Source organism: Callionymus lyra, chromosome 18 (assembly GCF_982586985.1).
Source record: "Callionymus lyra chromosome 18, fCalLyr1.hap1.1, whole genome shotgun sequence".
Lineage (NCBI taxonomy): Eukaryota > Metazoa > Chordata > Actinopteri > Syngnathiformes > Callionymidae > Callionymus > Callionymus lyra.
In genome coordinates this window covers 13,631,058-13,652,381 of record NC_141835.1, presented here as the reverse complement: position 1 = coordinate 13,652,381, position 21,324 = coordinate 13,631,058, and the positions used below count along the sequence as shown (strand labels likewise).

The 21,324-nt window shown below is 39.2% G+C and overlaps 2 protein-coding genes across 2 annotated transcripts; one reads left to right on the top strand and one right to left on the bottom strand.

The window, feature by feature from the left end:
• Positions 1–325: 325 nt before the first annotated feature.
• On the bottom strand, positions 326–13,090 carry metap1 (methionyl aminopeptidase 1). The gene is made up of 11 exons (XM_087780253.1): positions 12,954–13,090; positions 11,190–11,241; positions 10,917–11,026; positions 9,549–9,609; positions 4,488–4,579; positions 4,336–4,419; positions 3,730–3,868; positions 2,274–2,405; positions 2,058–2,201; positions 1,899–1,964; positions 326–1,556 (listed from the first exon to the last, which is right to left on the bottom strand). The coding sequence occupies exons 1-11, from the start codon at positions 13,068–13,070 to the stop codon at positions 1,390–1,392; spliced, it is 1,164 nt and encodes a 387-aa protein (XP_087636379.1). The 5' UTR covers positions 13,071–13,090; the 3' UTR covers positions 326–1,389.
• Positions 13,091–13,210: 120 nt separating this feature from the next.
• Positions 13,211–21,084, top strand: eif4eb (eukaryotic translation initiation factor 4eb). Its single transcript, XM_087779488.1, has 7 exons — positions 13,211–13,233; positions 14,422–14,525; positions 15,872–15,967; positions 16,042–16,105; positions 17,747–17,860; positions 19,530–19,669; positions 20,617–21,084. Exons 1-7 carry the CDS (start codon positions 13,216–13,218, stop codon positions 20,729–20,731), a joined length of 651 nt encoding a protein of 216 aa, XP_087635614.1. The 5' UTR covers positions 13,211–13,215; the 3' UTR covers positions 20,732–21,084.
• Positions 21,085–21,324: the final 240 nt, after the last annotated feature.

Sequence of the window (21,324 nt, the reverse complement as noted above, 5' to 3'; positions counted from 1 at the left end):
GGTTATGATGAGGGAATTACTGCATCTTGGAGAGGAAGACTTGCAGTGAAAACATGCTAGTCAGAAAGTTGTTTTTTGACATTAGTTAAATTTAAGTTAAAATTCCTCATGTAAAACTAATGATTTATCCAAGTGTGACAAGTTTACCTACAACCCGGTATTGCTTTCCATGTTCTGGCCATTTCAAAGACACCATTTATTTTGTAACCATTGGTCTCTCAAGTCAAACACTCTACTAGTTACTGCTCACATGTCAATCATCCATGACCTCAAGCAGCCACTCGGGTCAGCTTCGTGTCGAGAAGAAAGTCACGCAGACGAAAGCTACACAAGAGTCATTTATTCACTCCATGAGAAGAAACAACCAGACATCGCTGAAGAACAAGAAACTGTGGATGAAGGTGAACGTCAGCTGAGGGGGATGAGTTTCACAAACTTAAGGCTCTTTTGCTACAAGTTTAGAACGTCGCCTTCCTTTGTGAAGTGGCGTCTACTCTAGCTCGTGTGCTGAAGACCAGACGGCCACATACATCCAGACGGAGCCTCTAAAAAACACCCTCAATGTTTGTAGCTGTGAGATGATTACAGACAGAAACCAGCCTGGATGTAAAACTCCGTCCGTTCACGACACCTTCTAAAATTGATTCAAGGCAGCTTTTGAGAGGTTCGTCACATTTTCAGGCTTAAATGTCAAATTAAAGGCCAAACTCGAATGAAAGATTTCATTTTTAATTTAATTTCCGAATTATTTGGCAGGAAAAAGTGAACGCCCTTTTTTAACCTGGAGGCGGATCGTCCAAAACGTTGACCTTGAATGCAGCGATTATGACTCCAAACACGACATAGAAAGATTTTATACATTTTTTCCCTACAAGAAAACTAATACTTCACTTATCTGAGTTTAAGGCAATTTACTTTGGAGTGATAAACGATGCGTTCAAGTAATCAGAACTTCAAAGAAAGTAAGAAAAAAAAGGCCAGCATGTGTGAAAGTTGGAAGTAAATAAAGAAGTTCAATTGAAAGGTGTTGACCTTTGACCCGAATATTAACAGCTGTAGATTTCTCTTTTGATCGATTTAGCTTCACATTGAAAAAAAACGGTATAATCTGATTTTATTTCAAGAGTGACTTCTAATGTTTCTATTCTCCATTGTGTAAAAATCAACTGCGTACAAACGTCTCGTTTGTCTTAAGTTTATTTGTGAGATTGTGCGCCGTGTTGCCGACGCGACTCCCTTTCCATAAATACTTCTCCGAAACAGTTCTCGCTAACAAACCCCGTCCCACTGTACGATAAAGACACGTTCAAGTACTTCTGCTTCGTTTTTTCGAGGACCGTAACTTAAAGAGCCGAGCTCCGAGCGACAGGCTTGGTCCACTCCCGGGGGTTACACTTGGCTCAGGAAGTGGGCCTCACCGTTGTCCTCCAGACGACGCGTCATGATCTCGCAGCCGATCTCCGTGACCAGCAGCGTGTGTTCGAACTGGGCCGAGCGCTTCCCGTCCCTGGTGACCGCCGTCCAGCCGTCGGGCCACGTCTCGTCCTGCCACCCCCCTGAACAAATACCATTTTATTTAAAGGTTCTGCCCCGAATCGAATGTGAGAAAATGAAGGTAATGAGTGGATCGACTAGAGGTCTTAAATCCCACTGATACACTTGTCTAATTTTAGTACAGAGTATACTGGATTATATAGACACGAGTTGCTCATAGTGTTGACCGGGTTTAACGATTCTTTGAAATACCCACTGCAGAGATGTCAAGACATTTACCTCACAGGAGGTGCTAAACTAAAGGCCAACCATAGTTTGCCACTCATCAAATGTAAGTAAGTAAGTCATTTGTATTTATATAGCGTTTTTCCAGACCAGGGTCACAAAGCGCTTAAACGACTCACCTTCACAGATCATGGGCTCGATGGTGAACACGTGTCCAGGCTTCATCACTCCGACAGCTTTGTTTTCTGGGAAACAAACGACAAAATTAATTCCCCGAAAGCTCTCCCGGACACAGTGAGGTGCTATGTCCCTCCAGACAGGCAGGGGGCGCTACTCACTGGCATAATGAGGGACGTTGGGGGCGGTGTGGAAAAGTCTGTGGATCCCGTGGCCGCAGTAGCTGCGCACCACGGAGAAGCCGTTGGCCTGCGCGTGCTTCTGGATGATGTTGCCGAGCTCCCGGTAGCGGATCCCGGGCTTCACTGTGACGGGAAGACCGTGTTGAGCGAAAGGCAAAGAAGGAGGAACATTTTCCTTAAACGGGTCGGTCGTACCAGAGTCGATGGCTTGCATAAGGCATTCGTAAGTGGTCGTCACAAGCTTCTTGGCGGCCTCGTCCACCTCGCCGACGTAGAAGGTTTCGTTAAGGTCGCCGTGGAAGCCGTTGTGGTAGACGGTGATGTCCACTGATCGGTAGGAGAGAGAGAGAGAGACACTTTAACCACGAAACAAGAGTAGAAAGGAGGAAGTCGTGAGTGGCGGAGCCCCACTGGTGCGTTTTAATGAAACGATTCATCTTGTCGGCGCACGCGGCGAGAGAGGAGTAGGCGGCGAGCACTTCATCAGCTGCTCTGGGGGGAGTTTGGGATTGAAGACCAGGTCTCAACAGAAATATTCATAAAGATACTAAAAGAGGCACGACTCCCGCCGACGCCCCATTTATCAAGCAGGTAAAGGCAAATTCTGTCACACCTGAAATTATTTATTCCTTCATTATCTACAGCTGCTACACATTAGTTACGACACCGCGACGTCCAAACAAAAAATACTGACTTTACACCGACACTATAAATCGATTTTCATCCGTTTCTCTGAGATTTCCCATCCTCAGGAACCTACAAGGCTGTCTTCTGGTGATGTGCGGTACTACTTTTGAGTCCGTCTCTGAGTCCTTTCGAGGTTACAAGAAAAGTCCAGTAGAAAAGTCCTATATTATGGGCCGAGAACAAGATGATGCAACAGACATTCTGGGCTTGTGATCAGAACTGATCCAATATACAATAGACAATTTTTTGATGTTGAAATCCATTCTTGAATGTTAAAAAAAATATATATATATATATATATATATATATATGTGGTGCAGAGAAAGGGGCTGTTGTCATCCAACTGGCTAGAGAAAAAGACAAAATGAAATCTAAACATAGTTAAAAAAAAAGAAAAAAAAAGGTAAAAATAAAATGCAGGTATAAAAATCAAGAGTAAATTTTAACCACTCCTAATGAACACATCAACAACTGTATGAAACTCCCCTGAAATAATTAATAAAAAATAAACTCCTTTTTTTGTCTAGCACCTTTCACTGTTCGAACATTATTGTGAAAACTGAAGCGTCTCCAGCTCCCTAGTGGGAGCATGAGTTATGACTGTTACAGTATGTATAAAAAATAAAAATGAATTAATTGATATGTAGCATTTAAGGTACAAATAACAGAAGAATGAAATGGATTTGGCCAAAAGAAAACGTTTTGGTCGACAATACTACATACTTTATTGATTGAGTTGAATATATTGCATTACTTAAAATAGATTCAAACACGATTTAATTAAACTGAACCGTTTTACAGCTAGATAAAAAAAAGGCTTAGAGATGTGAATAGACGTAAAAGTGCGCTCACATAAATAAAACTAATTCGGGCACCGACAACAGAGACCAAAAAAAACACCAAAAATTAACACTAGTTACAAAGCATTTGCACTTCTTTACTCTCCTCATAACAGCTTTCCTACCGTTGAGGATATCTCCGTCCTGCAGGGGTCTCCGGTCGGGGATGCCGTGGCAAATGACTTCATTGACGGAAGTGCAGCAGGATTTGGGGAAGTTGTAGTAGTTGAGAGGGGAGGGGTAGCAGTTCCTGGCTAAACAGGCCTGAACAGAAAAAAAAAGGAGGATCAGACGGTGAAGCGTGAACAGACGAGACACTGAAGTGAGAGACTTAACATGCAGGTCGTCTCTAAGAGCCCATGAAGGCTCGCATGTGTTGGAAACCATTAAACACGACAGCCTGTGCGCTGTCACGTCATGAGAACTTAATAGAAATTGAGCTAATGTTGCGCAGCGGGGGGGTGGGAGGGGGTCTTTGATTACACCCGGTGTGCCGTTGTTGCGTAAGCCGCCGGCTGCGTCTTCGTGGTGAACGCCGATGCTCAAAGGAATCTGATTGAAATCGCGAGGACAACGCTAAAAAGGCGAAACACTGTTAATCTCCCTGATGGGAAAACTCGATTCAAATGCAGCGCAGCGAGACCCGCGAGCTGCTCAAAAGGGTTGTTTAAGGACGACGGGGGGGCCTCGGCGGGGAACGACAGCTCAGACACGTCTACGCCAAAGCTTACCAGATGCACGGCGTGATCGATCTCTTCCGTCGTGACTTCGGGTTTCACCATTTTGGCAGCGATGTCGAGGACCTCTCGTGCCAGCTGCGAATAGAAACCAATCGTCAGACGGACCAACGCGGAGTGGAGCGTCGAAGCGCTCGCGTCTTTACCGTGGACACCACCCGCATGCCCTCGATGTCGTCGGGGCAGAGGATTTTGATCTGTGAGGTACCTTTGAGGAACTGCTCGGACTCCGACATTCCTACGATGAGAGGAAAAGCCATGAGGCTATGATGCGAAACACGGATGAAAAACTAAACTTTCAGTGTTTCTGAATTAATGTCTTTGGAGAATTGCAAGGAAAGAGTCTTAAAAAGTAGCAAGTAAACGATTTAACATTCAACTGAATATGATTACGATGAATCGCAAAAAAAACCCCACAACAAACCCAAGGATTTTCGCAATACACAACTAATGGCAGTAGAGGAATTGCATCTCATAGAACTCGAGTTACATTCTGGTAACTTCAGTGGCGGATTACACCATGTAAATTTTTACATTTTAAAGAAAGTTTTTCTTTAATGATCTTCTCTTCTAACTATTATATTAATAACCACAGCGATAGAGATTTACGGCAGTGGGTCGGAGCGGCACTTGCCTTCATTTCCATTGTCGCCGATGTACTGAGGGGAAGTCGATTGCACTTCCAGGAAGAGAAAACTGGCACAACAAGAACCTTTCTTTGGTTTTGTGAACAAATACAGATGCCAACTTGGTGGAGACACTTTTAACTTCCATGATACTGACCTAACAAAGTAAGCGCTTAAATAAATACACAACGTTTTCCCGAGATTGTGAGCCAGTTTCCATCTTAAACACATCGAGATAAAATGTTTTCATTAAAACTCTGAAGCAGTCACATGGGGCATCTGACGCTGAGTAAAACTTTGTCAATTTGACGACAACTAAAGTGCTTCATGTAACACAAATAAACTAATTTACTCCACAATTTAGCCCCCCCTCCCCTCCCCAATCACACTGTGAAAATGATTTGACGCTTTACTTTCTCAAATAAAGCAATCGAAAAAAAATGAAAGCACGACTCATCTTCTGGGGAGAAATTACAGGTTTATTCAAGTCACACGACAAATGGATTCAGCCCAACTGGATGCGGTTAAATATTCCCACAACACACACACAAATGTTTATGGAGGTGCAGAGTGACAAAGATCCGTCGCACAACGCTTGTTGCTTTCACCGTTGGTTTATTTTCCGGCCCACTGAGCTTACGAGCAGCTCAGTTAAGCATCTTCCTTCTTCACCGCAGTTTTACACAGACCCCCCCCCCCTCATCAAAACTCATGTTTAATTCATGTGGTTCACATGACATTTCCCTTCTTTACATGCGCCGTCCCTGCTGTCGCTATGTCGCCTACATCTACAGCGAGTGTCTGGCGGTAGCGTTCTATTTCTCTGCTACGGTGAACTTGATGGTCCCATAACACCGGTGACCCGGGCCCAGAGGAGAAGGAAGGGAGGGGCCGGTTCCACATGCATGTGTGTGTGTGTGTGTGCTCGCTCACATTTATTGAGCCCAACTTGATATTTAACAGGGTTTGCTACTATGTTGTGGAGTTTAAATAGGTGTTGGTCAACGCACACGAGTCATCAACAATTCACTGATCTATTATTTATTAACTCGAGGTGATTGCTGGATGAGCATGAACCGTTGCCTGGCAACAAAGCTCAGACGTGACAACTAAGATCATCCTTTTTGATCCGAGTCAGGAAGCTGGTAAATGTTGATGAATTAAATAACTCGACTTGCTAACAAGAGGTGGGACGCAACAAAGGAGAACACGACACGGAAGACGTCACCGGAATCAGTGGAGAGACTATGGATCCAAGTTGATGTTGGAAACACGGGGAGAATGACACGGTAACCATGACTACCTGAGCACAGATCTGTGCCGTGGAGATGATGGGGCGGCAGGGGTTGCCATGGTTGCGGGACGGATGACTTGGCTGGGGGGGGAGATGTAGATTAAACGCCGCACAATTACGGTTTGATGGCAATTTGGAGACGTATTGACCGAGGGGACGGTAGCCTTCGAAAGGAACCTCGGCGCCACGGGAACCATATAATTGGCGAGAATGAAAACAAAAGGAGGAACTCGTAGGTTGATGGTGGGAAGACTTGAAACAGCTGGAGTTTAATTAAAACGCACATCATATGTTTGTGGAAATGTCACCACTGTGTCAAAACAGCTGTGCCGTCCACTCCCACTACACACTTGAAGGCAAGACTCACAACTCTAATTAACTCCAAACAATGAGGAATCGATGAAGGAGAAAACGGCATCAGCTGTTGCTGCTCTATAAACTCGTATCTCTACGCATTAAGAGTGTAGCGGCTCGTCGTCGGGACCTGGTTGTGAATTTTGAATGTCAACAAAGATGGTCTCGACGAGATAATCGATGTACTAAATGAGCCAAAACCATCCCTCCAGCAGAGAACACTTCTGTAGTGGCTTAGATGAGAATATTTTCAGTGCAGAGGCGAGAAGACTTGCATCTTATCTTCATAAATTAAGCCGCGCGAAGACGTGGCCATCGGCCTCTGCAAGGATGATCCAAGTGTGGATGGAAACGTGGTATAATCAGTTGTATGTCTATTAGTGTTGAGATGATTTTTTAGCAATGCAAGATTGTTTTGTAATACGGTTTTACTTGCATTCACAATGACTGACTAACTGTTAAACTGAATCTATGGGAGAATTTCATGGCAAATATTGGACAGTTAAATTTTGCAATTTTAAATGTTGGAACTTTCCTTTTTTTTGTTGTATTTTTAATCATTGAATTGGTTTATATTGAATTCAACAATTTATATTAAGTAAAAAGGGAATTTTATCATACAATTTAATATCTGGAATATTAAAAAGGTTCACTTTTAACAATTTTTCCCCCAAACTGTTTTATTTTTAATTCCAATAATTTAAAGTTAATTTTCTAAAATTAATGTTTTTTTGCCGAGACCCCAGCCATCGAAATCCCATGTTTGAGTTTTAGTAACTCCTTTTTTGGCATGGTCGGCACTATAATACCAGCATTTTTATATTGAATTTAAAGGGGTATGAATTCAAAAAAAATGTTTTATTTAAAATGCTCCTAATTCAAATATATTGATTATTTTTTATTATTGTAAATATAATATCAAACTCTATACAAAATTAATTTAATATAGAAAATGTTCAAATGATTTAATTCAACAAAAACAAATTTAACCTTTAAATAAAGTTTTTTTTTTATTAAATTAATACAAAAATAATAATTAAATGCATAAAAATACAACATTTTAAAATGTTTAATTCAACCATCTATTATTCTAATGGTACTGATCGACCATATTCATTTGATGGATAATAAATATCACTTTTGCACTGTGTTTCTAAACACAGAAAATAGCCTCATATCGGCTGCAATGAAAATTGATATTTCCTGTTATTGCAGCGTTGGAGGTTGAGGTGCAAAGGTCATTTTGAGCATAGGTGCGTGTAAATGGAACCGTGGAGTGTCATGGTTCTGTGTTGGCGTACTGCTCATGTTATTAACCCCAGACCCCCGATCAACAAAAGATGTGTGAGTAAGTCTCTGGGTTGCAAACAAACAGATTTTCAGTAGGATAAAAAAATATTGTGATAGCGTAAACCTGTTTCCTCTCATGTTTGATGGTCATGTGACCTTAGCCCCCGGTGCATAGCAGGCCGGTTGAAATACTCGCCACTAATGGTCATAATGTTATTGCCTGGAGAGCGAGCGGAGACGCTTTTTTCCAAACACACTGGACGCGGCACCAATGGTCATCATTGTCCTCAGCATCTGACGCACGTTCGATTTTGCAACAAACAAAGCGTTACTATCCAGGTCAGGTTTATTTTTGGTGCATAATTAATCATTTTATTCCCAGCACTGAAATTCAAAGTAACATTCGATGAGTAACTCACTCTAGCTTGCAGGTTATAAATGTAGATTCGTCTTACGCGTTCATGTGGCCCTCTGGCTTCAGGGGGAAAAGATGAGTCAGTTTTTGTATAAAAGACGCAGAAATGGACAAAGGCCGTTTTTGTGGGCCTTAATCAGATTTTAGACGACCTCTCTCAAAAATATGTGATTTAATCTGGAGTCATCGACGTGGTTACTTTCTGCATTTAGCATTTTTACTCTTGTACCAGTGCGTCTACTCCCAGGATTCATTAAATTCTCTTTTAATCCAAATTAAACTTACGGTTTATGTGTATTTTCCAGAGTCATTGGAAACAGCCAAAATTCAAACTTCACTAATTTTCTACTCACCCTCATGTCGACTACGGGTTGGGATTATTTTTCGTCCTATTAAGAGTTATAGACCAAAACGTATGTTCATTTTAATGTAGCGACTAGAGCTCAGTTGTCTTCGTCTTCGCCCAAAAAGACACATTTTACAAACCCAAATACCTCTGTGGTGCTGGTCTAACGTCCATCTTGTATTAAAGCCTCAATATAACCATCTTCCATTTTCTCCCTAAACCTCAAATATTGCATTTCCACTTCATGATTCCAAGCAACAAACATGACCTGATCTTTGAAAAACTCATTTGTGATCTTGTCATTTTCTAGTGAAACCACAATTTCATGTATATAACTCAGTGATAACTCAATTTGTCAGTTTGTGAATAATCCGCCATAGTTTCTCTCAACAAGCATCTGGTTCTTCACTTTCAATGTCTGTCTTACGAGGAATTATCAGAGCGTGGAAACACGGCGGCGCCTGAGCATCCCTACTTTGCATCTTTTCGACAACGTTGAATATGAAAATGCTTCCCAACCTTCCACTCAGCTTTGCTACTGGACTGGAATCACAAGTCCAGACTGCACCAAAAACTAATTTACCAGCAGAGATGAATCTTCAAGCCTTTTTTGGATCTTTTCTAGGAATTGAGAAGAATCACTCCGTCTCGATCTCCTAAGCTCCGAGCGACAAACACACAAGGCTCTGGAAGTTGTTTATTTCCCCTCTTTTTCTTCTGGAAAACTAATTTGTAGCTCTTAGTTTCGTGAATATAATACAATAAAGTGACAAGATAATAAAAACAGGCCGGCCAACAGGATGGATGTAGAGCTTGTCGAGGCTCCAACATGTCGAGTTTCTCCAAATAAAAGATGAAAGTAAAGACTGTTGACATTCCTACCTAAGGGGTGATCAGCGTAGTCTGGTCTCTGGATGTCTTTGGGTACCGTCCTTAAAGGAGTCTAGATTTTAAAGAAAGAGAGAAATCATGAACGGCTTTTCACACGTGCCAGCATTTATGATCACTTTAAGCTTTCAGATTGACAACTTCATCTTTCTCCCCTTTTGTTTTCCCCCTATTACGTCGGTATTTCCCGCTGTAATATTGTACTGCAGTGTTCAGCCATGTCCTTTTATTTGATCCTTTGGTTAATATTTGTTTTTCTCAGCCACAAACATTTTAAATATTTTAAATTATTTATTATCATTAAGATATTTAAATCATATTTTACCTCTCTCTCTTAACTTCACATTAAAAACCTACAAATAAAATGTCTAAAAAGTATAATATCATTCATCTTATATTTGTAATGCCATGACAAAATTACCCTTGTTTATAATCCCTTTTATTTTCCTCATAAATAATGTTTTTTTAAGTTTCCCCATTTTTTCTCCCTTTTTTGGCTTCTACCGGGGGAAAGACTTGAACTCGCACTATCCTTCTATTCACCTTTTAACTGAATCAAATGTTATAACTTGCAGCTACAGAGGAGACCTGAAGTTAACCTCCTGCCACATGAAGCGTTGGAGTGAAAACAACAGCTAGATGGCATCATATATATAGAGTCCACTTTTTTTGGCCATGTGATCGCTGCTATTTATAGAAACCAGTAAAGTGCTGCACCAGCAAGACTCTTGACGCGAGCTGAAAATGTTAAGGTAGAATATTTAAAACGTCTTTGCTGCAGAGACTATTTAACCTATTTGCTATAAAACAGTTGAAGTCATCTGCGATAAACTTGAAATAAATATATAAGCGAGAATTAAAAAATAAACCCTAAAACATTTTTTAGCTTTTAAGGGTTTTCAAATGTTTTGATATTGAAATACGGTGCAAAGGAAAATAAGTGCCTAATATAATTATTTATAATTAAAATTAATAATTTGAGGATAAATTATGACATTTTCTATTTTGAGAAACATTTTATTATTTTAAAACGTGTTTTGACAGTTTTTATATATTGAATAAATCCTAAACTTTATCCTGTTCCAGTTTTTCTTGGTCTGTAAAAGTTTGTATTTTGTAATTTAGGTGTCAAATACAGGAAGTTATCCTCTCACTGCACATCTGACATACATTTTGAAGCTCGTCACACTGCTTTAATTTTTTGCTAAAACACACCAAAATTAATAATTGTATTTCAAAGTGAATCTTTATGCATCTCGCCAACATCTGCAGCAGAAACCTTAGTTTATTATTTATCCATCTATTATAATTTAAATTATAAATATTTTTATATTCTATTATGATTTAAATTATTAAACTTACCAAAGGGTAATGAGGGCGAAGTTTCCCGCTGTAGCGGTAGCCGTGCCATGGGTCTATGTCGACGTCATTCTCCACGCAGTTCTTGGGCTCGTTCTGGTTCTGGTCCTCCTCTAGAAAAAAACAGATGGAATCTTAAGCAGCTGGCAAGACTCCGTGAGTTCACACCCAAGCGCCATGTAGGACTCAATTACAAAAAAAAAGCAGTTACTAAAGCCTTGTTTTAACAGGAACTCGGCACCACTAGAGAACCTGATCATGGGCTGTGATACCTACTTGCTTTTTTGTGCAGCAGCTTATGGGATGTCCAGCTCCCTTTGAAACACTCCTGAGAACAAACAAGTCAAATGATTAGGTTGAGCTTTTTTCCGATCATCTACAGTTGAAGCACCTGTTGCTTCCACAAGGTAAGGAGGCCATATATGGATTTAAAAATCAGGTTTGATGCCGTTTTAAACAGGTGTCAGGAGAAATCAAACAGGATGTGTGCGACCTGTTCTTGGAATTCTAAGAAATTAGTGGCGAAAGTTGAATGTGTTCTTTTGAAGATTGTAGTTTGTATGAAACAGAGTTTTCTTTTAACTTTCTTAACATCTCATAATAAAATAAATATACTGTACTACCACAGAGTACAAGCTAGAAACCTACATCTTCTTAGCAGGATACTAGTTTCTCCTGATCTCAAGACTAAATATTAATTATAAGTGTCAATACTTGACACTGAACATCTCATGTTTGTTTTGTTATTTGTTTTTGACTAAGCAATGGTTCATTTTAACCAGGCATATAAAATTTGAAAACCAGTACTTAATATTATTTTTTTGTCTAGAACAGTGGTCTATAACCTACAGCTCCCTTTATGCAGCTCCAGGAGTTTAAAGCGGACAATTCAGAGAAGAAAAAAAAAAGTGAATAAATAATAATACCAATATAATTCATATCGTTTTTACATTTTAAATAAGTGGTATTTCTTATTTTGAGTAAATTCCTCTAAAATGTAGATTAAACCTGATTTTTTTTTCTGATTATTTTTCATTGCAATCCCTATAATAATGCAAGTTATAGACGTATTTGTGAGTCTGCAAAATATTTCTAAACTTTGTGGATTTGCAAACTTATTTTACGGACCCACCGAAAGGTCAAGTCTGACCAGTCATGTGTAACGACAATTTCCGTCACTTTGAATGCTAATGTCATGTTTTCTATCTATTTAAAACACAAAAATAACTGTACTTTACGTTTCTTTCACTATACAATTAAATAACTTATGGAGTTTTTGCTTTTTCTATGCATATTTTTTTTTAATTATTTAACTGTCATCATTGATAGAATATGATTAACATCATTATTATACAATGAAACCAATTCTTTCTTTTTTAGTCCCAAGGATACCAACCTTTTAAAAAAGAAGGGATACATATTAGGTATGTCATGATTCTTTGAAGGTCGGATTAAACCAAAAAAGGTCACACCTACAATATTTAATCTTATTGACCAGAAATTGGTTCCTTTTCACCTGTTCTACTAATCCACGACTTCATTCATATTTATCACAGAAAAAAAAGAATAGTCGACAACAATATGTTTCCATATAAATCAATTCATCAATGACATTCCACACACACTTTCACTTTGGATGAGTAGTTCACAATTAAAACAGGTGAAACATTGTAACGTAAAGAAGCGTGTTTTCATGCAGGTTTAATTAATAGCTTGCGGAGGGGAGGGTTTTTGCGACACATGTTCACGTAAAGTACACAACTTTATGAAGCCCATTATGACAAACACAATTAAAACAAGCAAATGATATTTCGTGACTCGCGGTTGAAACGGAAGCAGCGGGTGGACACTCGCAGACCAACCATGTGGTTTACGGCAGAAACGCAACCGTAAGTGTGCGGAGAAAAGTATTTGCCGGTGTTTCGAGGAGCTAGCATGACAAGTTAGCCGCCTCGTGATAACCTCACATCCGGGCCCTCGGCTCCGCCGTCTGCAAGCCTGGGAAACCTAGCGAGACTCTCGCGGCAACACGTCCCTTACCTGCGAGCAGAAGTACGAGCCCTGGATGCCGAGCTTGATACATGTCGGACACTGGAGCTTTGCGTCCTTGCCGCAGCCGTCGGTCTCGCACTCCCTCCTAGCCTCGGTGCTCGCCATGCCTGCGTCTGTGGGAGGGGTGGAACCTGAGGGAGGGAGGGGGGGAGCGGCGGTGGCGGCAGCGGAGGGACACTGCGCATGTGCGGCGAGCGAGAGTCGCGTTCGACCAATCAGAAGCAAGTTTCCCTAACACAGCTTTTGTAAGATGGCGACCGCCGAACCGGTGAGTAGTTTCTCCCGAAAAAAAACACCTTCGCTTTTTTTGACGCAAAGTTTTTTTTTTAAAAAGCAACAACTCTTAATGTTTCTCTGCGGTTCATCCTACATTTACGAGCAGTTGTGGGAGTTTCACGCGCTGGCAAAGCGAGTTCGATAACTTTCTTGTCCTGCTGTTGGAGGAATGTGAGCGTGAACTCCCAACTTTTTTAGGATGACGTTCCCTCAGGAAGACGCGAACACGTTTGGGGGAAAGTTTAGGAATGAGTCAGAAATGATCACTGGACCGTATGACAGTGACCGTTATTTATTTAGAATCAATTAATAAAAAGAGTTATTTAATTTTAATGTTCGAACTATGATTCTAAATATACTACTTATGGCTAAATATACTGTTACTACCGAAGTAATAGCATGTTGTCATTTTTTATTTTTTATATTACACAATACTACTAGTTTGCGATTATTAATGAGTACATTATCTATTTTTTATTTTTAACTTAATAGTGATCGAAGGCAAAATAAAATGTAGCATCAAAAATTAAAACATCTGTAGCGTTTTTGTTGTTGGTTTAACATTTAAAGAAAATATTGATAACTGAAATTTATTAAAAATGTATGTTATGTATTTCAAATTATATAAAAAAAATTACATTAATGTTTAAACTATGTTATTACAGTCAACAAAATATGAATGAAAACTCAATACAATGTTCTTAATAACAAAAACATAATGGTGTTGTTTTTTTAGAGCTTAAATAAACCAATTGTGACTCATCATACTGCTATTTCCAAATTACTCGTGTTGTCATTAAGTAATTAAACAATTGGCGTCGTAATTATTGTATTGTTACAAGATACTAAAGTGGACTGTTGATACTTTTGGATTTTATGTTGTTTTTACACAGTCACCATAATGACTAATATCTACATTCCACTTTTTGTATTTAAAAAAAACATTACTTTCTGCAGGAAAAATAAAATGATAGCAATGAAGAGTGATGATGACTTATTTTTTATAACAAAAACAAAATAAAAGCAAATATTTGATCCAAAATACATCAGGGAATGTCTGTAAAACCACATAAGCACGTTTGTTTCTTTATTTAATTACTGTATTATCCTAATTTTACTTTATTTTTTTATTAACTCAATTAACAATAGCAAATTACTTCCCCATCTTGTTTTTCAATAGGAAATTAAACAGAATTCATCTCAGCCTGAAGCTGATGGAGCTGAGGAGACCGGACAGGAGATCGTGAGCCCGGAGTCTTACATCAAACATCCACTGCAGAACAGGTTTGAACAGTTTTCTTGTTTTGTTTTTTTATGTAAAAACAAAAATCAGCAAAACAGAATTAATAGTAAGTAAGTAAGTAATTTATATAGCGCTTTTCTAGACCAGGTTCACAAAGCGCTTAAACAATCAAAACAATATTCAATAAAATATATACTTAAAAGGTCAAGATAACACGGAGAATAACACAGGAGTTCCAGAAAATCAAGGAAAAGCCTGCACAAATAAAAATATCTAAAATAGTTAATGAAATTGCAATTACACTATTCCGACACTAGATGGAGCCATAAACAGGTTCTTAACTAGTACTGATTGAGCCTTTTTTTTAAATTGATCACTAAAACAATACAACAATTTTTGGGTTATGATTATATAAAGAAGGATATATTGTTTCTCCATAATATTGAAGCTGCTGTACTTATCATTTTAAGAAGTTATTATATTCATTTTAATCAATGAATATAAAGTTATTATGATATTATTTCCTGGATGGTGGATCTTAAGTAGATTCCGTGATGATTGACTTATTCCATTTTGTTCCAAAAAACTGGTTCCTTTTTACTTTTATTTACAAGCTCAGTCTTTATTTTCCCCTCCAATATTTCTTGACAGGAAAACTAGACCCATAAGAAAGGCCGTCAAACAACTAGAAACAATCAACTACCTTCAAATCCGACACTATTGATTTTGTGTCTCTGCTTACAAATATGTGCTCTGGGGCGTCGGATCGAAAACGCCGGTGTTTCAAAAAGCCGATAACCGCGGCTTATATCAGGTGACAATCGGCTGGATATAAAAAAACTTCATGAAAGAATGTGCCAGAAGAGGTAACGGCGTAGCGGGGTAGACGAGAGGTTGACGGGACGTGAGCGGCAGGGAGAGAAGATCGTGGGTGAGAATCTAACATGAAAGGAATAAAGTAGGCAGAAAAATCAAAACAAAAAAAAACCTTTCTGTTTGAAAATGACAAGGCAGGTGATCCAACACGGATCGATGGAGGAGCGTGTTTAGATAACAGAGGAGAGAATCTCACAAAGAAAAAACCCGTCGACTGAAGGAGGATCTCGCAGAGATTAGTGTCAGAGGAGAACGGTCTGGCGGTGCAGATGTGTCACACCTCGAGAAGAATTATAATCGCACCTTCTTAAATATCTGAAGCCAATTATAGAACCCGGTGTCAGACGCCGTCACCGTTAATTGGATGGCGAGGAAGACGCGGCGATCCACCTGACTAGTTTTTGAGTCCTGCTGGTATATCCGCCTTCCGCCCCCCCGCCCGACACAACACCTCCTGCGACTTTTGTGTACTTCACTCAGGGATTATGCAAATGTTTTCCCACCTCCACAGGTGGGCGCTGTGGTTCTTCAAGAATGACAAGACTAAGACCTGGCAGACCAACCTGCGATTCATCTCCAACTTCGACACGGTGGAGGACTTCTGGGCGTAAGAGCGGAACGAATGTGATCCTGAGATTTGCGTCAAAGTCTTAGTCGTTTTTTGTTGTGGTCGGTCTTCAGGCTCTACAACCACATCCACCTGTCCAGCGACCTGTGCTCCGGCTGCGATTACTCCGTCTTCAAGGTACGCCGAGGCCGATTCATGGGCGTCGAGTCTATCGCGAGAGCTTTAGGAGAAGTTTCTATCGGGAAGTTTGAGTGTTTACTTGCATTGTTTGTTGACCTGTCAGTCAAGAGTTGAATTCAACTCACAATTCAACAGAAACGTCATCTGGATGTGACTTAATGCTGTTTGATGGTACTTTGCTAAGACATTTCGCACTCATGATACCTAAAAGTCAACTACTATGTTGATTTAAGTGTCTCTTAAATAGATCCTTGAATCTATTGTGTGTTTCTGTTTGTACAAAACTCTCTTTATTGAAATATTGACATTAGAAAACGATTTTAAGCCCCGCCCACTAAAAAAGCATGATTTTTCTCAATCTAATATCTTGTTTACATAGCCACACCCACTCTGCTGTGATTGGTCAAGAATCAAGGTTTGTCACTGTGTGTCATCAATCCCGGAAGTCTCCACCTCCAAGGGACTCGTTGTATAAACCAATCAGCGATAATTTACATGCAAATATTCACACCGTTAATAAATTGTTTTGGTGCAAATAATCTTTCGGCAGCTAGATGGCAGCAACCATTACGTCCTCCAAAGCTACGGGAACAATGTCCTGCAAGATCCCGGCGATGACTGAGGATAAGAGGATACACTCGACTTCAGCCGGTTTTTAAAAGCTGATGTTTGGACGTATTTTGGTTTCAAAACAAATGAAAGCAGTTACGACTTCGTCAAGAGTCATGTGGTCTTTAACACCAGAGTCATGTACTCGACAATACTACAAATATATCCTTGTTCCAACTGTAACGCAATATATATGCCATTCCACATATTCTTTCCACATACACACACCTTATTATTAATAACCGTGGCATCGCATCTTTTTAGTGATGATATGATGATGATATATTCATAATAGTCTGCAGTCCTGACTTCGTCAATTATTTACAGTGAAGCGGCGCCGCTTGTGGACAATTAAGAGGATGCATAAAACGATGAAAACAACATCATTACAGTTGTGTATTGGTGGGAATCTGGTGATATGATACCTACGATATTTTGAGATATATATAATGATACTGTAGTAACAAGTATATATTTGTAGTATTGTCGAGTACTTGACTCTGGTTTTGCACAATTTACAGACCCTGTGACATTTTGGACTGAAAATATGTCTAAACATCAGCTTTAAAATCTGCTGGAGTCCACCGTATCCTCTTGTCCTCAGTAGTTTCTTTTGCTGTTGAGGACAAAATGACTGACCCCATCTAGCGGCCCGAAGTTTAATTGCAACACAAAAATTAATAGGTGTGGTGAATATTTTCACGTTTAAAAATATCAAAATATTGTATTTTATACAGAATTAATTATTAATTAATAGTTACCATAAAATAACTATAATAAGAATAGAATATGATTTGAAAGCCTAAGAAAACAAAAACTACAATACAGTGCCATTGAATTTTGATTCGGTATCATAAATAAATATTGCGATATCAAAGCATATTGATATTTTCCTTAAAAACGATGAAGCTTTTCAAGGTCTGTTGACTATAAAGTGAGATAAAAATACAGAATTAGGTCATTTTTGTGTGTGTGTGTTGTCTCTGTTTGATGTTCAAACACATTGTTGTTGTTGACCGACTCCTGTAGGACGGCATTGAACCCATGTGGGAGGATGAGAGGAACAAGCGTGGGGGGCGCTGGCTGGTCACACTCAACAAGCAGCAGAGGAGATTAGACCTGGACCGCTTCTGGCTGGAGACCGTGAGTAGTTCACTTTACAAAAAACCCTCCCACCAGCTGCCACTACATGTGAGGAGCGATCGTAACGAGACCCGACATCTCCCTCCTGCCAGTCTTTCCCCTGTTCTGATTAAGGAGGGCTCACAGTTCTTTGAGGGGAACGGAGCGTCGGGCTGGTTCCCCTTGGAAGTCTGGAGCTCCAGCGGCGACGCCATGTTCTCCCCCCCGCTGCTCTAAAGGTCACTGACAGTGATACACACATCGCTCATCAAAAGATGTGACGCGTCGCTTTAGCAAACAGAACATTTCGGAGTCAATAGCGGAGCCGGCAGGTCTCGGCGGGCGGTCGAGTGAGCGATCTCCACCCCGGCGGATGAATGAGCGTCTATATTTTCTTTGTGTCAACTTGCCGAAGAAAATATAGGGAACAAAAGCTGCGTTTTGAAAAGAGGCGCAGAGAGAAGAAAGGCTTTGGAATCCATATTTATATGGGGTTTTTCTTTTAAAGACCTGTTTTGAAACCATTATAAACAGGGATGTGACACTAATATTTATACACAGAGACTGTTTTCACCTCATTAAACAACACAATACGATGTATTTCCATACACTTGCATTATTTTCGGAACAATTTTAAGGGGATACTGGAATTTCGTGACATCTTGTAATGGTTCTCCTCTAGTTAAATTAAATAAACTGAAAGCCAAAATATTTCTAAACATCTTGAGTCAACTGTATCCTCTTGTCCTCAGTCATCGCCTGGATCTCGTTGGATTTAAAGGTTTCTTCAGATGGGAGGACGTAATGACTGCTGCCATCTAGCGGCCAGAAGTTCAATTGCAACTCAAACAAATATTGAATCATTTTTTTTATACACACTGTAGAAATGTAAACCAGAGAAGAAAAATTATAAAAATTAAGGTTTATTTATATATTTTTTAAACGATGCAGAGGTGTTGAATATCAATGTAATGTAAAAAAAAAGGGTAACTTTGATTTAAAATTGATTTTGTGTTGTGGTCAATATTGTGAGTCTACAGTGCTGACTCCACCACCACCATCTTGGCCGCACCACAAATCAAAAAGCAAGAATTTATGTAAAGCAAAAAAAAACAAAACACCAGAAGTAACCCTCCCCCCAAAATAAATTAGCATAAAAATTACAAAAAGAAATGATACCTGCCGATGACTGAGGACAAGAGGATACAGTCGACTCCAGATGTTTAGAAATATTTTGTCAGAAATTACACAGAAAATATCGACCTAAAATTTTTATAAAAAAAAAATGATATCATAGCCTCACAGCTTAAAGGTTGTCGGTTTGCTTCCAGCAAGGAACGGTTAAACCCCCCAAGATCCTGGCGAAAACTGAGGACAAGAGGATACAGTCGAATCCCGATGTTTAGACATATTTTGGCACAAAATTAGACAGAAAATATGAACCAGGCAGGAGTCTTTCCGTGTGGAGTTTGTACGTTCTCTCCATTTATTAATGTATCCCCCACCTCTCGCCCCAACTAGCTGGGATAGACGCCGGCCAAATGAACAAATTGGACACTGATAGAAAGAGTTTGTGTGCGAGTGTGTGTGAGTCAGTGTGTGATTCTGCCTCACACAATGTAAACCCATGACTGTCATCACTCGTCGTAGCTACTCCGACTCGTTTGATTGACAGTCCGCTCCCCTCCAGCTCCTGTGTCTCATCGGCGAAACCTTCGACGACTACAGCGACGACGTCTGCGGCGCCGTGGTCAACATCCGCACGAAAGGAGACAAGCTGGCCGTCTGGACTGCGGACTACGAGAACCGGGAGGCGGTGACCCACATCGGGTGAGGCGGAGCTTTTCGACAGCTTTCAATCAGCAGTATGTGCGCACTGCCCCTAGTGGCCAACACGGAAACGACTCATCATGAAAGTAAAATAGAAAGTATGAAATAAAAAGAAAAAGCGTTAAATATTACAATTATTATATTCTGTCATTAAAATTATGTCATATTTATTGTTTTTTAGGCATTTAATGGACAAATATTTAACTTTTATATTTATTTACATAATTTATTTATTTAATACTTGATGGATCTACTGACTCCTTTAAGAAACATAGACGTTTTTATTTGTTCAGGCTTTTCCTTGATTTTCTGGAACTCCTGTTGTGTTATCAGTTTTATCTTGACCTTTAAAGTATATACGTTATTGATTATTGTTTTGATTGTATAAGCGCTTCGTGACCCTGGTCTGGAAAAGCGCTATATAAATAAAATTACTTGTAAATAATGAATTTTATATTGTCATGTTTTAATATTTGTGAGCTTTTTATATCCTTATTTATTCTAGCTATGTGTAAATGTGTCATATATACTGTATATTGTTCAGAATTGTGTCTATATTAGCGTAACAAAATGTAAATGAATAATAAATATTTTAAGATCTATTTACATTTGTAAATTATGAGATATTGACAGTTAATTCATTTTTTATTTTTCATGCTTAATAAGTAAATTCTATCACATCCCTTTTCCAACTGTATGTTTTGATTTACTGTATTTATCGTTTTTATAATCGTTTTTTTCAATATTTTAATATTTTATTGTCACTATTTAAATATGTTCATCTTTAAAAATAATAACGTGACATTTATCAAATAATTTATTTCCTTATATGTCGTTTAATTCGAATTTATTACTGGATTCATTTTGATGGATTCATCAAGCGATCAGTTCGGTGAGTCTGCAGTCCTGACTTCACCAGCGTGACGGTGTTAACGTTCCTTCCCCAGGAGAGTTTACAAGGAGCGCCTCAGGCTGCCCGTCAAGATGACCATCGGCTACCAGTCGCACGTGGACACGTCTACCAAGTGCGGCTCCACCACCAAGAACCGATACGTGGTTTGAGGAGATCGCGTTCTCACCCGGCTGGGGAGACGACGCCGATCCCGAAAGATTTGACAGCTTCGACAACCCTCCGACACTACAGGACAACAGTATTACAACGATATTGTTCTTTATTTGAATTATAGGAAATGCTTAATCCTTCTTTTCCTTTATTTCCAGTGGCATCAGTTGTTTTTTTCGGTTTTATATATTCTCTGGCATTTAACCCTTTTAATTTATTATTTTAAAATGGCCTGGATATGATTAGCGAGATAGGTGTTTGCTCTTTTGAACTGTTGCACATGTATCCTTTAAAAAAATGTTCCAATGCTGATTGTGTTGTTGTAATTAAACTTTTGGTTTTTGCAATTAAACCAACTGAGATTCTCTTTGTCCAATAAATGATCACTTGTTTGTTTCATAGCATGAAAGTCATATATTATAATTAAATAAATAATGTTAATTGTTTAGAAATATTTATTCCTGATTTAAAAAGAAAGATTTGTGACAAAAAAATAATTCCATAAAATAATTAAATACAAAGTGACATGATAGGAAATCAATAATTTTGTTAATATTAAAAAATTTGGTTCCAAAAACTAAACCAATATTTT